Here is a 19,992-nt window from a genome sequence, read left to right as displayed (position 1 = left end):
GGTAAAACTGTTTTTACTTTGTCTTTTTAATTGGTACAACTCTATAACTGTTGGTTTACAAAGCTTTAGATGACATATATAAGACAACCCGTCTTTTTCAGACCAAAAATGCATATATTTGGTCAAACATTTGTGTGAATATGGTTTCAAATGTTTCTATTTTCTTCAAATTGTGCAGTCCTGTAGCTGTTGGTTTGCAAGTATACATTTCCATATACCAAATATAAGACGAAGAACCCTCTTTTTCTCACTGCTTTTACTTTAGGAAAATGCGTATATTGGTTCATACATTTGTGTCAATATGGATTTAAATTTGTATTTTTCCTTTAAATGGTGCAGTCCCATCACTGTTGGTTTGCAAGTATGTACTGTATCTCCGGATACCAAATATAAGGCGACCCGACCCGCCTTTTTCACACTGTTTTTACCTGGGGAAAAAAATGGTTCCTAAATATTTGGGTCATAACGGATTTTACCATGTCGTTTTGCTTTAATTGGCACAACCCTATATCTGTTGGTTTACAAAGCTTTAAATAGCAAATATAAGATGCCTTGTCCTTTTCTCACTGTTTTTACTTCGGGAAAATGTATATATCGAGTCACACATTTGTGTCAACATGGATTTAAATTAGTATTTTTATTTAAATGGTGCAGTATAAATCTCCAGATACCAAAAATAAGACGACCCGTCCTTTTTTTGTCACTTTTTTTACTAGAGAAAAATGCGTATATTGGGTCACACATTTGTGTCAATATGGATTTAAATGAGTATTTTTCCTTTAAATGGTGCAGTCCTGTCAGTGTTGGTTTGCTAGTATAAATCTTCAGATACCAAATATAAGGCGACGCGTCTTTTTCAGACTGCTTTTACTTGGTGGGAAAAAATGGTTCCTAAATATTTGGGGCATAATGGATTTTACTATGTTGTTTTGCTTTAATTGGTACAACCCTATAATGGTTGGTTTACAAAGCTTTTAATGGCAAATATAAGACGACCCGTCCTTTTCTCACTGTTTTTACTTTGGGATAATGCATATATTGAGTCACACAATTGTGTTAATATGGATTTAAGTTAGTATTTTTTCTTTAAATGGTGCAGTCCCGTCACTATTAGTTTGAAAATATAAATCTCCAGATACCATATATAAGACGACCCGTCTTTTTCAGACTGTTTTTGCTTGGGGAAAATAATAGTTCCTAAATATTTTGGTCATAACGGATATCACTATGTTGTTTTGCTCTATTTGGTACAACTCTATAACTGTTGGTTTACAAAGCTTTAAATAGCAAATATAAGATGACTTGTCCTTTTCTCACTGTTTATACTTGGGGGAAAATACACATATTGAGTCACACATTTGTGGCTCAATGGATTTCAATTTGTATTTTTCCTTTAAATGTTGCAGGCCCATCACTGTTGGTTTGCAAGTATAAATCTCCAGATAAAAAATATAAGACGACTTGTCTTTATCAGACTTTTTTTACTTGGGGGAAAAATGGGTCCTAAATATTTGGATCATAACGGATTTTACTATGTTGTTTTGCTCTATTTGATAAAACTCTGTAACTGTTGGTTTACAAAGCTTTAAATATCAAATATAAGACGACTTGTCCTTTTGTCACTGTTTTTACTTAGGGAAAATGCATATATTGAGTCACACATTTGTGTTAATATGGATTTCAATTAGTATTTTTTCTTTAAATGGTACAGTAGTAATCTCCAGATACCAAATATAAGACGACAAATCTTTTTCAGACTGTTTTTACTTGGGGGAAAAAATGGTTCCTAAATATTTGGGTCATAACGGATTTTACTATGTAATTTTGCTTTAATTTGTAGAACCCTATTTCTGTTGGTTTACAAATCTTTGAATGGAAAATATAAGACAACCCATCCTCTTGTTACTGTTTTTGCTTGACAAAAATTTGTATATTGAGTCACACATTTGTGTCTATGGATTAAAATGTTTCTATTTTCTTTGAATTGTTTACTCCTGTAGCTGTTGTGTTTGCATGTATATATGGCCAGATACCAAATATAAGACAACCCGTCTTTTTCAGACTGTTTTTGTTTGGTTAAAAAAAAATTCCCAAAATATTTTGGGGAAAAAAATGGTTACTAAATTTTTTAGGTCATAATGGATTTCACTATGTCATTTTGCTCTAATCGGTACAAATCTATATCTGTTGGTTTACAAAGCTTTAAATTGAAAATATAAGACGACCCGTCCTTTTCTCACTGTTTTTACTAGTGGAAAATGCATATATTGAGTCACACATTTCAATATAAATTAATATTTTTTTCTTTAAATGGTGCAGTCACTGTTGGTTTGCAAGTATAAATCTCCAGATACCAAATATAGGACGGCCTTTCATTGTTGGGTCTATGGTTTTTACGTTAATTGGTACACCTGTAATTGTTGGTTTGCAACGACACGCCTTATTGCACACTTCTTTTGCTTAAATCATAAATTTGAGTCAATACAGTATTAATTTTCTCTTTTAACTTCAAAAAGGTATCCTGTATTGTTTTCTGTGAGCCTGGAAGTGGCCTGCTGATACTTCCTACAAACGGTGCGTTACAGGACACTGGGAAATGTCCAACTCGTGGCTAGGAAAGCTGCCCTGACTCAAAGTCAAAAGCCCGCCATGTTTGTTTTTACATCCAGCGTGGACCTTTCCAAAAGCGATATTTACTACTTCTCACCAGACTTGAACGCAGCACCAGTGCTACCCAGCAGCTGTCCACTAGGTCAGTGTTTTTCAACCTTTTTTGAGCCAAGGCACATTTTTTGCGTTGAAAAAATCCGGAGGCACACCAGCAGCAGAAATCATTAAAAAATGAAATTCAGTTGACAATAAAAAGTCGTTGTCACAATTGTTGGATGACTTTAAACCATAACCAACCATGCATGTCTCAAAGTAGGTGGACTCTCACCACCTGTCACATCACGCCGTGACTTATTTTGAGTTGTTTGCTGTTTTCCTGTGTGTAATGTTTTAGTTTTTGTCTTGCGCTCCTATTTTGGTGGATTTTTCTCTTTTTTTGGTATTTTCCTGTAGCAGTTTCATGTCTTCCTTTAGCAATATTTCCCGCATCTACTTCATTTTAGCAATTAAGAATATTTTATTGTTTTTATCCTTCTTTGTGGGGACATTGTTCGTTGTCATGTCATGTTCGGATATACATTGTGGACGCCATCTTTGCTCCACAGTAAGTCTTTGCTGTCGTCCAGCATTCTGTTTTTGTTTACTTTGCAGCCAGTTCATTCTTAGTTTCGTTCTTAATAGCCTAACCTAAGCTTCAATGCCTTTTTTTTAGAGGCACTCGCCTTTTGCTTATTTTTGGTTTAAGCATAAGACACCTTTTTACCTGCACGCTGCCTCCCGCTGTTTCCGACATCTACAAAGCAATTATCTACCTGCTGCCACCTACTGATACACGGTTACTCTCCCGAGCTCTAGACAGCACCGACCACTCAACAACAACACATTATTTGCAGACTATAACTACTGGTTTGCAAATAATATTTTTAACCCAAATAGGTGAAAGTAGATAATCTCCCACGGCACACCAGACTGCGTCTCACGGCACACTAGTGTACCGCGGCACAGTGGTTGAAAAACACTGCACCAGGCTACGTGGTGGTTATCTCCAACTACGCACCTTTCTCCATGAATTCCGTGATGATGTAGATGGGCTCCTCCTTGGTGACCACGGCGTTGAGTCGGACCAGCTTGTCGTGCTGCAGAGTCTTCATCAGGTTGGCCTCGGCCATGAAGGCTTCCACCGACATGCTCCCAGGCTTCATGGTCTTCACCGCCACCTTGGTGTGCTTGTTGTACGTGGCTGAGCACACATCTCAGCGTCACTCATTCAAGCGCTGCCTACTCAGCAGCCATGTGTCATTTAGCTTTTGTTTTGTTGTGCTAATTACCGAGCCAGACTTCTCCAAATTGTCCAGCGCCAAGCTTCTTCTCCAGCTTCAGTGACGACCTGGGGATCTCCCAGGCGTCTTTCTCCCAGGGCTTCTCCGGTTTGGGGCTGAGACAAGGGCTGGTCAGGGTTTGGCAGAGTCCGTCGCTCTGCTCTGCAGGAATACGGAATAAAATATGCAGAGAAACTTTATGTACTTGGTTGACTTTGGCAGTGTAAAAATATGTCACACTCCAGTTAACTGTTATAAAATCTTTAAACTAGGTTAAATATACTGTAAATGTTCTAATTATTGTGTTTATTAATTAATTAATTACTTTATTGCTTTGACTCATAGTTTTTCATATATATATATTTTTCTTTGGCAGTGTAAACATATGTTACACTCCAGCTAACTTTTCGAAATAATTAAACTGATTTAAACATGATTTTATTCAAATTTGTGACATGTTTGCTTTGACTCATAGGTTTTTAAAATATTCTTTTTTTATATTTTCTTTGACAGTGTAAAAATATGTCACACGCCAGTTAACTTTTTTAAAACCTTTACATAGGTTTGGATATACATTTTAAAATTAATGTGCTTATTAATTCATGACATTAATGCTTTGACTGAATTTCTTAAATATATGTTTAAATATTTTCTTTGGAAGTGTAAACATATGTTACACTCCAGTTAACATTGTTCACATCTTTAAATTGGTTTAAATCTACATTTTCTAATTATTGTGCTTATTATGAATTAATTACATTATAGCTTTGACTTGTAGTTTTTTTTAAATATTTTTTTCTTTGGCAGTGTAAAATGTCACACTCGAGTTAACTTTTTTTTAGTTTTTAAATTGGTTTAAATATACATTTTCTAATTATTGTGCTTATTAATTAATTAATTACATTATTGCTTTGACTCATAGTTTTTTTAATAGATGTTTTCTTTTTTATTTGGCAGTGTAAACATATGTTACACTCCCGTTAACTTTTCTAAATAATTAAACTGTTTTAAACATCAATTATTCAAATTTATGATATGTTTGCTTTGACTCATAGGTTTTTAAAATATACTTTTTTATATATTTTCTTTGGCAGTGTAAAAATATGTTATACTCAAGTTAACTTTTTTAACATCTTTAAATCGGTTTAAATATACATTTTATAATTATTGTGCTGATTAATTACTTACATAATTGCTTTGACTCATAGTTTTTTTATATATTTTTTATTTGGCATTGTAAACATATGTTACACTCTAGTTAACTTTTCTAAATATTTAAACTGATTTAAATATGAATTATTCAAATTCATGACATGTTTGCTTTGACTCATAGGTTTTTAAAATATACTTTTTGTATATATATTTTCTTCGGCAGTGTGAAAATATGTCCAACTACAATTAACTTTATCTTTAAATTGGTTTAAATATACATTTTCAAATTAACGTGCTTATTAATTAATTACATTAATGCTAGATTTGGTTTTATATTTTCTTTGCCAGTGTAAACATATGTTACATTCCAGTTAACTTACAAAAACCTCAATTGATAAAAACATGAATTATTCAAATTAATGTGCTTAATAATTAATGGCATTATTTCTTTGACTCATAGAATTTTTTATGTTTTTTAATATTTTCTTTGGTAGTATAAACATATGTTACACTCTAGTTAATTGTTTTTTTCAAATCTTTAAATTGATTAAATGATACATTTTCGAATTAATGTACTTATTAATTCATGACATCATTGCTTTGACTCATAGTTTTTTAAGATACAATGTTTTAATATTTTCTTTAGCAATGTAAACATATGTTACACTCCAGTTAACTTTTAACATTAAATTGGTTTAAATATATATTTTCAAAATAATGTGCTTATTAATTAATTACAATATTGCTTTGACTCATAGTTTTTTTAATACATATATTTTAATTATTTTCTTCAACAGTGTAAAAGTTACAATCCAGTTAACTTTTTTAAATAATTACATAGATTTGACCATTAAATCTTTAAAATCCTGTGCCTATTACTTAATGACATTATTGAATGGATTAGTCATATGTATTTTTTAATTGTTGTTTTTTGTTTAATAAACAAACATGCATTATCCAAATGAATGTGCCTATAAATCTTTTTTGTTTGTTACATATTGATTATTCTAATTACTGGGCAGATAATTAATGACATTAATGAGTCGAGTGATTCGTTTTTTAAATGTTTGAAAAAAATAATATTTAAGAAAAAAATCTACATTGAAAAAACAACAACATGCCCTTTAATGACATAACTGTTTTGACTCATAGCTTTTTAAAAAAGGGTTTTAAATGTATTTTGAAACAATATCTATTAACGCCATTATTGCATTGACTTGTAGCTTTTTTGAAACGTTTTTAAATAAATGTTCTTTTTTTGTTTTGGAAGTATTAAAATAATGGTACAATAAATTAAGGACATTAATGATTAGGGACATCAAAAAAAGTTTTTAAAAATGTATCTTAAATCTTTTTTATGTGTTTTCTGAATTCATTAATCTAATTCTGAAAGAAGTAAATAATCGCAGAAAGAAAATGGACTTATACAAATAAATATATATATATATATATATACACACATATATATATATATGAGGGTGCTATTCCTGCATAATCCACTGAACATTGAGGAAAGGATTAAGTTAATTAAACATATCTAAAAAGTATTTCATTTTTGCCCAAAGTGAGATTCCTGCATATATGTTTCCAAAATGAAAGACAAGTTGTAGTGTCAATAGAGTACTCTCCAGTGTGTCCAGCAGAGGGCGCTGTGGCCCCACTCACTCTTGTAATGCTTGACCAGCTCTTGCAACGTGCTGAAGGTGATGCGTGGCGAGATGTAGAAGCCTCCATTGTCCAGCGTGCGGATCTTATAGTGTTTGACCGTGTCGCCGTCCTTTGATGAGCCTTCGCTGTCTCGCACCGACAGAGAGAAGCTCCCTGGGGTCAAAGGTCAAAGGCGTTACCATGACGACGCACAGTACAGCGGTTAGCTTTTTACGACCTGCTTTATTTGCACTCCGAGGATTTCATGACTGGCACTTCCTCAACCGTCCGTTTGCTAACAATGGCACGTTTTACTGTCTTTAACGTTCAGAAAATCAAACAAGGTTAATTTTTGTTACCGCGACAGCTTTTTTTCTCAGGGAATAAAATAAAATATTCCACAAGAGCCCAAAGATCTTCTGTACACGGCACCAGTACACTGCTGTTTTTAAAGACCTGCTGCAGAAAACAACAATCAAAAAGACAGTTCATGAATTAAATGTACTTCTGTTTTCAAGAACTTACAGCATACATGCTAGTCAAAGATCCTCTATACTGCATGAGTCATCTGCGTTTTTTAAGTAAAACATGCAAGTCAAAGATCCTCTATACTGCATGAGTCATCTGCGGTTTTTAAGCAAAACATGCAAGTCAAAGATCCTCTATACAGCATGATTCCTCAGTTGTTTTTAAGCAAATCGTGCAAGTCAAAGATCCTCTATACAGCATGAGTCCTCTGCTGTTTTTAAGCAAAACATGCAACTCAAAGATCCTCTATACAGCATGAGTCCTCTGCTGTTTTTAAGCAAAACATGCAAGTCAAAGATCCTCTATACAGCATGAGTCCTCTGCTGTTTTTAAGCAAAACATGCAAGACAAAGATCCTCTATACAGCATGAGTCCTCTGCTGTTTTTAAGCAAAACATGCGCATCAAAGATCCTTTTATACAGCATGAGTCCTCTGCTGTTTTTTAGCAAAACATGTGCGCCAAAGATCCTTTGTATGAACGGTGACCCTGGTATTTTTAATAAAATCCTACAAAAACGTTAGCCAAAGATTCTTTATATGACAGGAGAGTTCTGCAGTTTTCATTTAATACCACATAAATGTTGACCAAAGAATCTTTAAATGAATGGAGGGTTCTGTATTTTTCATTTATATACAACAAAAAGGTGAACCAAATATTCTTTATGAGACACGAGGACTCTGCTGTTTTAAATACCTGCTGCAAAATGCTAGTCAAAGATCCTCTATACAGCATGAGTCATCTGCTGTTTTTAAGCAAAACATGCGTGTCAAAGATCCTCTATACAACATGAGTCCTCTGCTGTTTTTAAGCAAAACATGCGTGTCAAAGATCCTCTATACAGCATTAGTCCTCTGCTGTTTTTAAGCAAAACATGCGCGTCAAAGATCCTTTGTATGAACGGGGACCCTGGTATTTTCAATAAAATCCTACAAAGACGTTGGCCAAAGATTCTTTGTATGACAGGAGAGTTCTGCAGTTTTCATTTAATACTACAAAAATGTTGACCAAAGACTCTTTATATAACAGAAGTGTTCTGTAGTTTTCATCTAAATACTACAAAAATGTTAACCAAAGATTTTTTATGAGACAAGAGGACTCTGGTGTTTTAATAACCTCCTGCAAAATACTAGTCAAAGATCCTCTATAAATAGTGAGTCCTCTGCTGTTTCTAAGCAAAACATGCACGTCAAAGATCCTTTGTATTAACAGGGACCCTGGTATTTTTAATAAAATCCTACAAAGACATTGGCCAAAGATTCTTTGTATGACAGGAGAGTTCTGCAGTTTTCATTTAATACCACATAAATGTTGACCAGGGTTCTGTATTTTTCATTTATATACTACAAAAAGGTGAACCAAATATTCTTTATGAGACACGAGGACTCTGCTGTTTTAAATACCTGCTGCAAAATGCTAGTCAAAGATCCTCTATACAGCATGAGTCCTCTGCTGTTTTTAAGCAAAATATGCGTGTCAAAGATCCTCTATACAGCATGAGTCCTCTGCTGTTTTTAAGCAAAACATGCGCGCCAAAGATCCTTTGTATGAACGGGGACCCTGGTATTTTTAATAAAATCCTACAAAGACGTTGGCCAAAGATTCTTTGTATGATAGGAGAGTTCTGCAGTTTTCATTTAATACTACAAAAATGTTGACCAAAGACTCTTTATATAACAGAAGCATTCTGTAGTTTTCATCTGAATACTACAAAAATGTTAACCAAAGATTTTTTATGAGACAAGAGGACTCTGGTGTTTTAAGAACCTGCTGCAAAATACTAGTCAAAGATCCTCTATAAATAATGAGTCCTCTGCTGTTTCTAAGCAAAACATGCGAGTCAAAGATCCTCTATACAGCATGAACCCTCTGCTGTTTTTAAGCAAAACATGTGAGTCAAAGATCCTTTGTATGACAGGGGATCTTTGTGTTTTTAATCAAATACTACAAAAATGTTGGCCAAAGATTCTTTACATGACAGGAGGGTTCTGCAATTTTCATGTGAATACGACAAAAATGTTAGCCAAAGATTCTTTAGGAGACAAGAGGACTCTGCTGGTTTAAGAACCTGCTGCAAAATGCTAGTCAAAGAGCCTCTATACAGAATTAGCCCTCTGCTTTTTTTAAGCCAAACATGCGCGTCAAAGATCCTCTATAGAAGACCTCTGCTGCTATCAATAGCCTACTGCAAACATTCGAATCAAAGATCCTTTACCGAACAGGAGGGCACTGCTGTTTTAAAAAAAAATAAAATACTACAAAAAATTTAGACAAATATCCTTTGTATGAAAGGAGGGTTCTGTAGCTTTCATTTGAATACTACAAAAATGTTAACCAAAGATTCTTTATGAGACGCAAGGTATCTGCTGTTTTAAGAACCTGCTTCAAAATGCTAGTCAAAGATCCTCTATACTGCATGAGTCCTCTGCTGCTTTTAAGCAAAACATGCGAGTCAAAGATCCTTTGAGTGACAGGTGACCCTGGTGTTTTAAAAAAAAATACTACAACAATGTTGGCCAAAGATTCTTTATGAGATAAGAGGACTCTGCTGTTTTAAGAACCTGCTGCAAAATGATAGTCAAAGATCTTCTATACAGCATGAGCCCTCTGTTATTTTTAAGCAAAACATGCGAGTCAAAGATCCTTTGTATGACAGAGGACCTTGGTGTTTCTAATAAAATACTACTCAAATGTTAACCAAAGATCCTTTATGAGACAAGACAACTGCTGTTTTAAGAACCTGCCGCGAAAGGCTAGTCAAAGATCCTCTATACAGCATGCGCCCTCTGTGGTTTTTAGGCAAAACATGCGAGTCAAAGATCCTCTAGAAGACAGGAGGGCTCTGCTGTTATAAATAACCTACTACAAAAATTTGAATCAAAGATCCTTTACCAAACAGGACGGCACTGCTGTTTGAAAAAAAAAAAAAAAAAACTTCCAAAAATGTTAGCCAAAGATCCTTTGTATGACAGTAAGTTCTGCTGTTTTTAATTAAATACTACAAAACATGCTAGGTAAAGATCCTTTATATAGCATGAGCGCTCTGCTGTCTTCAAGCAAAAGATGCTAATCAAAGATCCACTATTGGACAGAAGGGCTCTGCAGTTATAAAGGACTTGCAAAAATTGTAATCAAAGATCCTTTATAGAACAGTAGGGCTCTGCTTTTAAAAAATAAAATACTACACAAATGCAAGTATAATATCCTGTATATAGCTGCTGTTTTTAAGAATTTACTGCAAGAATACTAATCAAAGATCCTTTATAAAACACAGATGCTTTGTTGAATTGAAGAACCTAGTCCAAAAATGCTGGTAAAAGATCCATTTTATGACAGAGGTGTCTGCTGTTTTAAATAACCTTTGCAAAAAGCTAGTCAAAGATCATTTATAGAACAGGGAGGCTCTGCTGTTCTATAAAAAAGTGCTCGTCAAAGATTTATTTTTATGACAAGAGGACTCTGCTGTTTTCAAGAACCGACCGCAAAAATACTGTCAAAGATCATTTATACAGTATGAGTGTGTTGCTGTTTTAAGCCAAAAAATGCTAGTAAAAGACAGGAAGGCCCTGCTGTTTTTAAGAACCTACTGTACAAAATCCAGTCCAAGATCCTCTATAAATGACAGTAGGGCTCATTTGTTTTTAAGAACCTACTGCAAAAAGCTAATCAAAGATTCTTCAATTCTTCTAAATTGAGCATTTTCAAGCAAAAACTTGGCTAAATGAACCAAAGATATCAATGTATTTAACAGTATTTAACAGACGAGACCAAAGCAATAAAACTATGCTGTTCAGTATCGTGGCCACTGATTGGCTCAGCCCCACCAGCATTGCTAACATTATTTTAGTGCAAACTTTTTTAGACAATTTTAGCCTCAGAGTCATATAACTTGGTACTTGACACATGCTAACTGTTAGCATACTAACATTAGCATACTAGCCTGCCAACATTAGTGTCTTAACTTTTTTTTTGCCAATTTTAAAGCCAAACACCTCAGACTTGTAAAACTTGGTACCTAATACATGCTAACTGTTAGCATGATAACAATAGTATGCTAACTTATTTAGCCAATTTTGAACCCGAACACCCCAGACTCATATCACTTGGTACTTGACACATGCTAACTGTTAGCAAGCCAACATGCTAACTTTTCGGCCAATTTTGCAGCCGAACACCTCAGAGCCCGATACTGTAACGTGGTACTTGACATATGCTAACTGATTGTTTGATAACTTTTTTTTTTGTGCTATTTTTACAAGCGTACATTTTATAGTCATATGACTTGGTACATGACGCATTCTAACCGTTACCATGCTAACGTTAGCACTTAAATTTGGCTTTCACATTTCAGTATTCACATGCAGTTTCTACCAAAATTGCACAGTATAGTTGTTGTGTGAAATGCTCTTATTTTCTTTAAAATGTGTTGCGGGCCTCTAAAAGTTATAAGTCTCACCTTAAAACTCATCTGTATACTCTAGCCTTTAAATAGACCTCCTTTTTAGACCAGATGATCTGCCGCTTCTTTTCTTTCTCCTATGTCCCCCCCTCCCTTGTGGAGGGGGTCCGGTCCGATGACCATGGATGAAGTACTGGCTGTCCAGAGTAGAGACCCAGGATGGACCGCTCGTCGGGACCCAGGATGGACCGCTCGCCTGTATCGGTTGGGGACATCTCTACACTGCTGATCCGCCTCCGCTTGAGATGGTCTCCTGTGGACGGGACTCTCGCTGCTCTCTTGGATCCGCTTTGGACTGAACTCTCGCGGCTGTGTTGGAGCCACTATGGATTGAACTTTCGCAGCATCATGTTAGACCCGCTCGACATCCATTGCTTTCGGTCCCCTAGAGGGGGGGGGGGGTTGCCCACATCTGAGGTCCTCTCCAAGGTTTCTCATAGTCAGCATTGTCACTGGCGTCCCACTGGATGTGAATTCTCCCTGCCCACTGGGTGTGAGTTTTCCTTGCCCTTTTGTGGGTTCTTCCGAGGATGTTGTAGTCGTAATGATTTGTGCAGTCCTTTGAGACATTTGTGATTTGGGGCTATATAAATAAACATTGATTGATTGATTGATTGATTGATAAAAACAAATGCTGTGGGTTGCAAATAGCCCCCGGGCCGCACTTTGGACACCCCTGATCTATTGTAATCCATTATGCAAATAGACAATTACGTCATCTAGGAACTTTTAGTGACTTTTACTCAGGAGTAGGCAACACTGGAAGTAAGTCCTTCCAGGTCAAAGATTCTTCAATATGCCAGGTGGACTGTGTGGTTTTAAAGAACCTACAGCAGAAATTCCAGTCAAAGATCTTCTATACATCTCCTGTTTTTAAAAACCTAGTGTTGTTTACAGGTACAACAGGAGGACTTTGCTGTTTTTAAGAACTTACAGCAGAAAATCCAGACAAATCTAATGCAAAAAAACTTGTCAAAGATCCTTTGTTGTTTTTAATAACCTACTACAAAAGTGCTATTCAAAGATCCTCTCTTATACCAAGAATACTCCGCTATATTAAGAACCTACTTGAAAAGTGCTCTTCAAAAATCCTCTATTATATAAAGAGAACTCCGCTATTTATAAGCACCTGCTTCAAAAGTGCTATTAAAAGATCCTCTATTATATAAAGTGCACTCCGCTCTTTTTAAGAACCTACTTCAAAAGTACTATTCAAAGATCCTGTATTATATCAAGAAAACTGTTATTTTTAAGCACCTACTTCAAAAGTGCATTCAAAAGATCCTCTATTATATAAAGAGCACTCTGCTATTTTTAAGAACCTACCTCAAAAGTGCTATTCAAAGATCCTTTATTATATAAAGAGCACTCCACTATTTTTAAGAACCTACTTTAAAAGTGCAATTCACATATCCTCTATTATAACAAGAACACTCCGCTGTTTTTAAAAACCTACTTCAAAAGTGCTATTCAAAGATCTTATTTTATATTAAGATCACTCCCCTATTTTAAAGAACCTACTTCAAAAGTGCTATTCAAAGATTCTCTATTACATAAAGAGCATTCCGCTATTTTTAGGAACCTACTTCAAAAGTGCTATTCAAAGATCCTCTATTATTCACGAAAACTCTGCTATTTCTAAGAACCTACTTCAAAAGTGCTGTTCAAAGATCTTCTATTATTCACGAAAACTCTGCTATTTCTAAGAACCTACTTCAAAAGTGCTATTCAAAGATCCTCTATTATATAAAGAGCACTCCGCTGTTTTTAAGAATTTTTTTCAAAAGTACTATTCAAAGATCCTCTATTATATCAAGAAAATGCCGCTATTTTTAAGCACCTACTTCAAAAGGCATTCAAAAGACCCTCTATTATATAAAGAGCACTCCGCTATTTTTAAGAACCTACCTCAAAAGTGCTATTCAAAGCTCCTTTATTATATAAAGAGCACTCCACTATTTTTAAGAACCTACTTCAAAAGTGCAATTCACATATCCTCTATTATAACAAGAACACTCCGCTGTTGTTAAAAACCTACTTCAAAAGTGCTATTCAAAGATTCTCTATTATATAAAGAGCATTCCGCTATTTTTAGGAACCTACTTCAAAAGTGCTATTCAAAGATCCTCTATTATTCACGAAAACTCTGCTATTTCTAAGAACCTGCTTCAAAAGTGCTATTCAAAGATCCTCTATTATATAAAGAGCACTCCGCTCTTTTTAAGAACCTATTTCAAAAGTACTATTCAAAGATCCTCTATTATATCAAGAAAACGCCGCTATTTTTAAGCACCTACTTCAAAAGGCATTCAAAAGATCCTCTATTATATAAAGCGCACTCCGCTATTTTTAAGAACCTACCTCAAAAGTGCTATTCAAAGATCCTCTATTATATAAAGCGCACTCCACTATTTTTAAGAACCTATTACAAAAGTACTATTCAAAGATCCTCTATTATATCAAGAAAACTGCTAATTTTAAGCACCTACTTCAAAAGTGCATTCAAAAGATCCTCTATTACAGGGGTAGGGAACCTATGGCTCTAGAGCCAGATGTGGCTCTTTTGATGACTGCATCTGGCTCTCTGATAAATCTGACCTGACGTTGCTTAACACGATAAGTAATGAATAATTCCACTTGTAATCACAGTGTTAAAAATAATGTTGAAATTATAAAACATTCTCATGCATTTTTAATCCATCCATCCATCCATCCATTTTCTACCGCTTATTCCATCCGTTTTCTACCGCACCTGTTCAAGACGTTGCGTTAATGGTAAGAAGTTATTTATTTATTATTGGTTAGTGTGGGGCTTGCCCTTCTGGGGGGTTCTTCAGACCCCCAAGCACCGACATGAGAGCCTGTTTCAGGGTTACAATATGTATATTTTTTTTTGATTAAATAAGTCTCTTAGTTGCTTTCCAGCAATAGTATTTCCACCCCAAACCCAGTCTCTCCTACTGGCTGCTGCTAATAACAGAGCGACAGGTGATTAGATAACAAGGCCCAGGTGGGCCGTCTACGCACCTGTCGCTGCAGGCCCGCAGGCCACGCCCCCTCCACAGTCAGCTTCAGAAGTGTTCAGTGTTAAAAAAAATGTATATGGCTCTTACGGAAATATGTTTTAAAATATTTGGCTTTTTGGCTCTCTCAGCCAAAAAGGTTCCCGACCCCTGCTCTATTATATAAAGAGCACTCTGCTATTTTTAAGAACCTACCTCAAAAGTGCTATTCAAAGATCCTTTATCATATAAAGAGCACTCCACTTTTTTAAGAACCCACTTCAAAAGTGCAATTCACATATCCTCTATTATAACAAGAACACTCCGCTGTTGTTAAAAACCTACTTCAAAGTGTTATTCAAAGATCCTCTATTATATTAAGATCACTCCGCTATTTTAAAGAACCTACTTCAAAAGTGCTATTCAAAGATTCTCTATTATATAAAGAGCATTCCGCTATTTTTAGGAACCTACTCCAAAAGTGCTATTCAAAGATCCTCTATTATTCACGGAAACTCTGCTATTTTTAAGAACCTACTTCAAAAGTGCACTCAAAGATCCTCTATTATATAAAGAGCACTCTGCTATTTTTAAGAATCTACCTCAAAAGTGCTATTGAAAGATCCTCTATTATATAAAGAGCACTCCGCTATTTTAAAGAACCTACTTTAAAAGTGCTATTAAAAGATCTTCTAATATATAAAGAGCACGCCGCTGATTCTAATAACCTACTTCAAAAGTACTATTCAAAGATCCTCCATTATATCAAGAAAACTCCGCTATATTTAAGCACCTACTTCAAAAGTGCACTCAAAGATCCTCTATTATATAAAGAGCACTCCACTATTTTTAAGAACCTACTTCAAAAGTACTATTCAAAGATTATTTGAATATATCAAGAAAACTCCGCTATTTTTAAGCACGTACTTCAAAAGTGCATTCAAAGATCCTCTATTATATAAAGAGCCCTCCGCTATTTTTGAGAACCTACTTCAAAAGTGCTATTCAAAGATCCTCTATTATATAAAGAGGACTCTGCTATTTTTAAGCACCGACTTCAAAAGTGCTATCAAAAGATCCTCTATTATATAAAGTACACTCCGCTCTTTTTAAGAACCTACTTCAAAAGTACTATTCAAAGATTCTCTATGATATCAAGAGCATTCCGCTATTTTTAAGAACCTACCTCAAAAGTGCTATTCAAAGATCCTCTATTATATGAAGCGCACTTTACTATTTTTAAAAACCTACTTCAAAAGTGCAATTCAAAGATCCTCTATTATAACAAGAACACTGCGCTTTTGTTAAGAACCTACTTAAGAGTGCGATTCAAAGATCCTCTATTTTATTAAGAACACTCCGCGATTTTTAAGAACCTACTTCAAAAGTACTATTCAAAGATCCTCTATTATATCAAGAAAACTCCACTATTTTTAAGCACCTACTTCAAAAGTGCTATTCCAAGATCCTCTATTATACCAAGAATACACCGCTGTTGTTAAGAACCTACTTCAAAAGTTCTATTCAAAGATCCTCTTTTATATATAGAGCACTCCGCTATTTTTTAAGAACATACTTCAAAAGTGTTATTCAAAGATCCTCTATTAGATGAAGAGCACTTGGCTGTTTTTAAGAACCAGCTTCAAAATGCTCTATATTGCAGTTTGTCAGAACACCTTGCATACATGCTGGTCAAAGATCCTCTATTAGACAGGAGTGCACTGTGGGCCAGACCCATGTCATTGGTGGTAAGAACTGGGGAGTTGAACCCTCACCCTTGTTGGTCTCGCTGTCCCGGATCATGAAGGCGCCGACTCGGTTCCCAGGGGCCAGCAGCTGCCTCTCGGCGTCTCTCCTGCTGATACCCTTGAAGAACCACCTGGGCAACACATGAGGCAATCAGCAGGGTGTCCTGGCTGGTCCACCAATGTTGTGACGTATTGTTGCTTTTAGTGCACCTACTCCTCGGTCTGCAGCGTGTCTTTGGCCACGTAGTTGCTGGGGATGAAGCCTTCCTGTCCCGTCACGACGGACATGGCTCGCCACCACTCCCCCGACCTACCAACATGTGTTCATCTTCATGTTCATGTTCATAATAATATTCATATTCATGTTCATGTTCCTATGAATATTCATATTCATCTTCATGTTCATATAAATAATCATATATATGTTCATGTTCAAATTCCTATTAAATATTCATATTCATGTTCACATCAATTTAAAATATTCATATTGATGTTAATAATCATATTAAATATCCATATTAAATATGCATATTCATGTTCGTATGAAATATTCACATTAATGGCTATATTAAATATTTATATTCATATAATATATTCATGTGCATGTTTATATTAAATATTCATGTTAATATTTCTGTTCATGTTCATATTCATATTACATATTCATTTTCATGTGCATATTTATGTTCATATTCATTAAAATATAATTTTCATATTGAATATATATTAATGTTCATGTTCATATTAAATATTTGTGTTCCTGTTCATATTAAATATTCATGTGTTTGGACATGTTTATATTAAATATTCATGTTAATGTTTCTGTTCATGTTCATATGCATGTTACATATTCATATTTATATTGACCTTAAATTTTCATGATCATATTACATATTCATACTAAATATTCATGTTCATATTAAATATTAATGTTCATGTTCATATTAAGTATTCATGTTCATGTTAAATATTCGTGTTCATTTTCATATTAAGTATTCATGTTCATATTACATATTTGTATATTTATGTTCATAGAATATTAATGTTCACATTAAATATTAATGTTCAAATTAAATATTCATGTTAATGTTCATATTGAATACTAATGTTCATATTCATAATAAATAATTATATTTAATATTTATGTTTATGCACATGTTCACATTAAATATTCATTTCCATGTTAAATAGCCATATTCATGTTCATATTAAATATTCTTGTTCATATTAAATATTCATATTAATGTCCAAGTTCTTAATAAATATCCATGTTCATAATACATATTCATTGTCTTGTTTATATTGATTATTCCTCTTCATGTTAAATATTCATGTTCATATTAAGTATTCATGTTCACGTTCATATTCATATAAAATATTTGTGTTCATGTTCATATTAAATATTCATGTTCATATTATATATTAATATTCATATTTATGTTCATATCAAATATTCATATTCATGTTAAATATTCATATTCTTATTGAATATTAATGTGAACATTCATATTAAATAATTATGTTCAATATTCAAGTTTATGTTCAAATTAATTATTCATATTCATGTTTATATTCATGTTCGTGTTCATATTCATTTTCATGACCATGTTCATGCTCACTATTCAATAGTCATATCAAATACTCATATTTAATATCTATATTCATATTATATTCAGATTTATACCAATGTTCATTTTCATGTTCATTTTTATGTTCATATTCATGTTCATATTCATGTTCAATATTCAATAGTCATATATAATATTTATATTTAACATGTATATTTAACTTAAATATTCATATTTAACCGTCATATTGCTATTCCTAAAGGATCTTTACTCACTCCTCCAAAATGCGGAGCTTGTCTCCCTTCTTAAAGCCCAGGTCTCCGTCGTGGATTGCGTCATAGTCGTACAGCGCTATGGCGACCACGTCTCCTGCAGGGAGCACAAATTAATATTCCAACAAAAAACTCTGCATCAAAATATAATTTTTCCCTTTGCTACCCTTTTAAAGTTGCAGCCATGAAGAAGAAAAGAGAAAGCTTTTGCAACACATCTTTTTGGGGCCTATTTTTCAAAGAAATACCCAGATTATCAGTATTTTATTATTCTATTCTATTCATATTTTAATATTATTTTTTATTATTTCTTTCAGCATCTAATGTTAGCATGCTAAGTTTTTTTGGCAAATTTTCTAAATGTACACCTTACAGTCATGGTGTCTAACACATGCTAACTGTTAGCATGCAAACATTAGCATACTAGCTATTTTAGCAAATTTTGCAGCCCTATGCCTCATAGTCATATCATTTGGTACTTGACACATGCTAAAATTTTTCAGCCAGTTCTGCAGCCAAAATACTTCAGAATCATATCATTTGGTACTTGACACATGCTAGAATTTTTCAGCCAGTTCTGCAGCCAAAATACTTCAGAATCATATCATTTGGTACTTGACACTTGTTAACTGCTGACCTGCTATAGTTAGCATGATAGCATGCTAACATTAACATGCAAACTTTTTTGTAAACGTCTTAGCTGTACACCTCAGAGTTATGTCAAGTGTACATAATTAAGTTGTGTTTCCAGTCTACATGATGAAGTTGTGTTCACATTGTACATAACTAAGTTGTGTTCACAGTGTACATAGTAAAGTTGTGTTCACATTTTACCTAATAAAGTAGTGTTCACAGCATACATAATAAAGTTGTGTTCACATTTTATATAATAAAGTTGTGTTCACAGCGTACATAATAAAGTTGTGTTCACGGAGTACATAATAAAGTTGTGTTTCCATTGTACATAATAAATTTGTGTTTCCATTGTACATAATAAAATTGTATCATCATGTACATAATAAAGTTGTGTTTCCATCCATTTTCTACAGCTTATTCCCTTCGGGGTTTCAGGGGGCCCTGGAGCCTATTTCAGCTACAATCGGGCGGAAGGCGGAGTACACCCTGGACAGGTCGCCAGCTCATCACAGCGCAAGTTGTGTTTCCATTGTACATAATAACGTTGTGTTCACATTGTACACAATAAAGTTGTGCTTCCATTGTACATAATAAAGTTGTGTTCACATTGAACATAATAAAGTTGTGTTCATAGTGTACACAATAAAGTTGTGTTCACATTGTACATAATAAAGTTGTGTTTACAGTGTACATCATGAATTTGTGTTCATCGTGTACATAATAAAGTTGTGTTTCGATTGTACATAATAAAGTTGTGTTCACATTGAACATAATAAAGTTGTGTTAATAGAGTACACAATAAAGTTGTGTTTACATTGTACATAATAAAGTTGTGTTTACAGTGTACATCATGAATTTGTGTTCATAGTGTACATAACAACGTTGTGTTTCCATTGTACATAATAAAGTTGTGTTCACATTGAACATAATAAAGTTGTGTTCATAGTGTACACAATAAAGTTGTGTTCACATTGTACATAATAAAGTTGTGTTTACAGTGTACATCACGAATTTGTGTTCATAGTGTACATAATAAAGTTGTGTTTCCATTG

The 19,992-nt window shown here is 34.1% G+C and overlaps 1 protein-coding gene across 1 annotated transcript in view; it reads right to left on the bottom strand.

Annotated features, from left to right (window-relative positions):
• hck (HCK proto-oncogene, Src family tyrosine kinase) overlaps positions 1 to 19,992 on the bottom strand; it is a 71,062-nt gene that overhangs the window by 17,791 nt on the left and 33,279 nt on the right. Inside the window, exons 4-9 of the mRNA XM_061889943.1 lie at positions 18,308 to 18,401; positions 16,679 to 16,774; positions 16,492 to 16,595; positions 6,747 to 6,902; positions 3,939 to 4,091; positions 3,668 to 3,850 (exon numbers count right to left, since the gene is read on the bottom strand). Coding sequence (XP_061745927.1) covers positions 3,668 to 3,850; positions 3,939 to 4,091; positions 6,747 to 6,902; positions 16,492 to 16,595; positions 16,679 to 16,774; positions 18,308 to 18,401 — 786 coding nt within the window. The remainder of the gene's footprint in view (positions 1 to 3,667; positions 3,851 to 3,938; positions 4,092 to 6,746; positions 6,903 to 16,491; positions 16,596 to 16,678; positions 16,775 to 18,307; positions 18,402 to 19,992) is intronic.

This window comes from Nerophis ophidion, linkage group LG27, assembly GCF_033978795.1.
Source record: "Nerophis ophidion isolate RoL-2023_Sa linkage group LG27, RoL_Noph_v1.0, whole genome shotgun sequence".
Lineage (NCBI taxonomy): Eukaryota > Metazoa > Chordata > Actinopteri > Syngnathiformes > Syngnathidae > Nerophis > Nerophis ophidion.
This window is presented reverse-complemented; position numbering and strand designations above follow the sequence as displayed.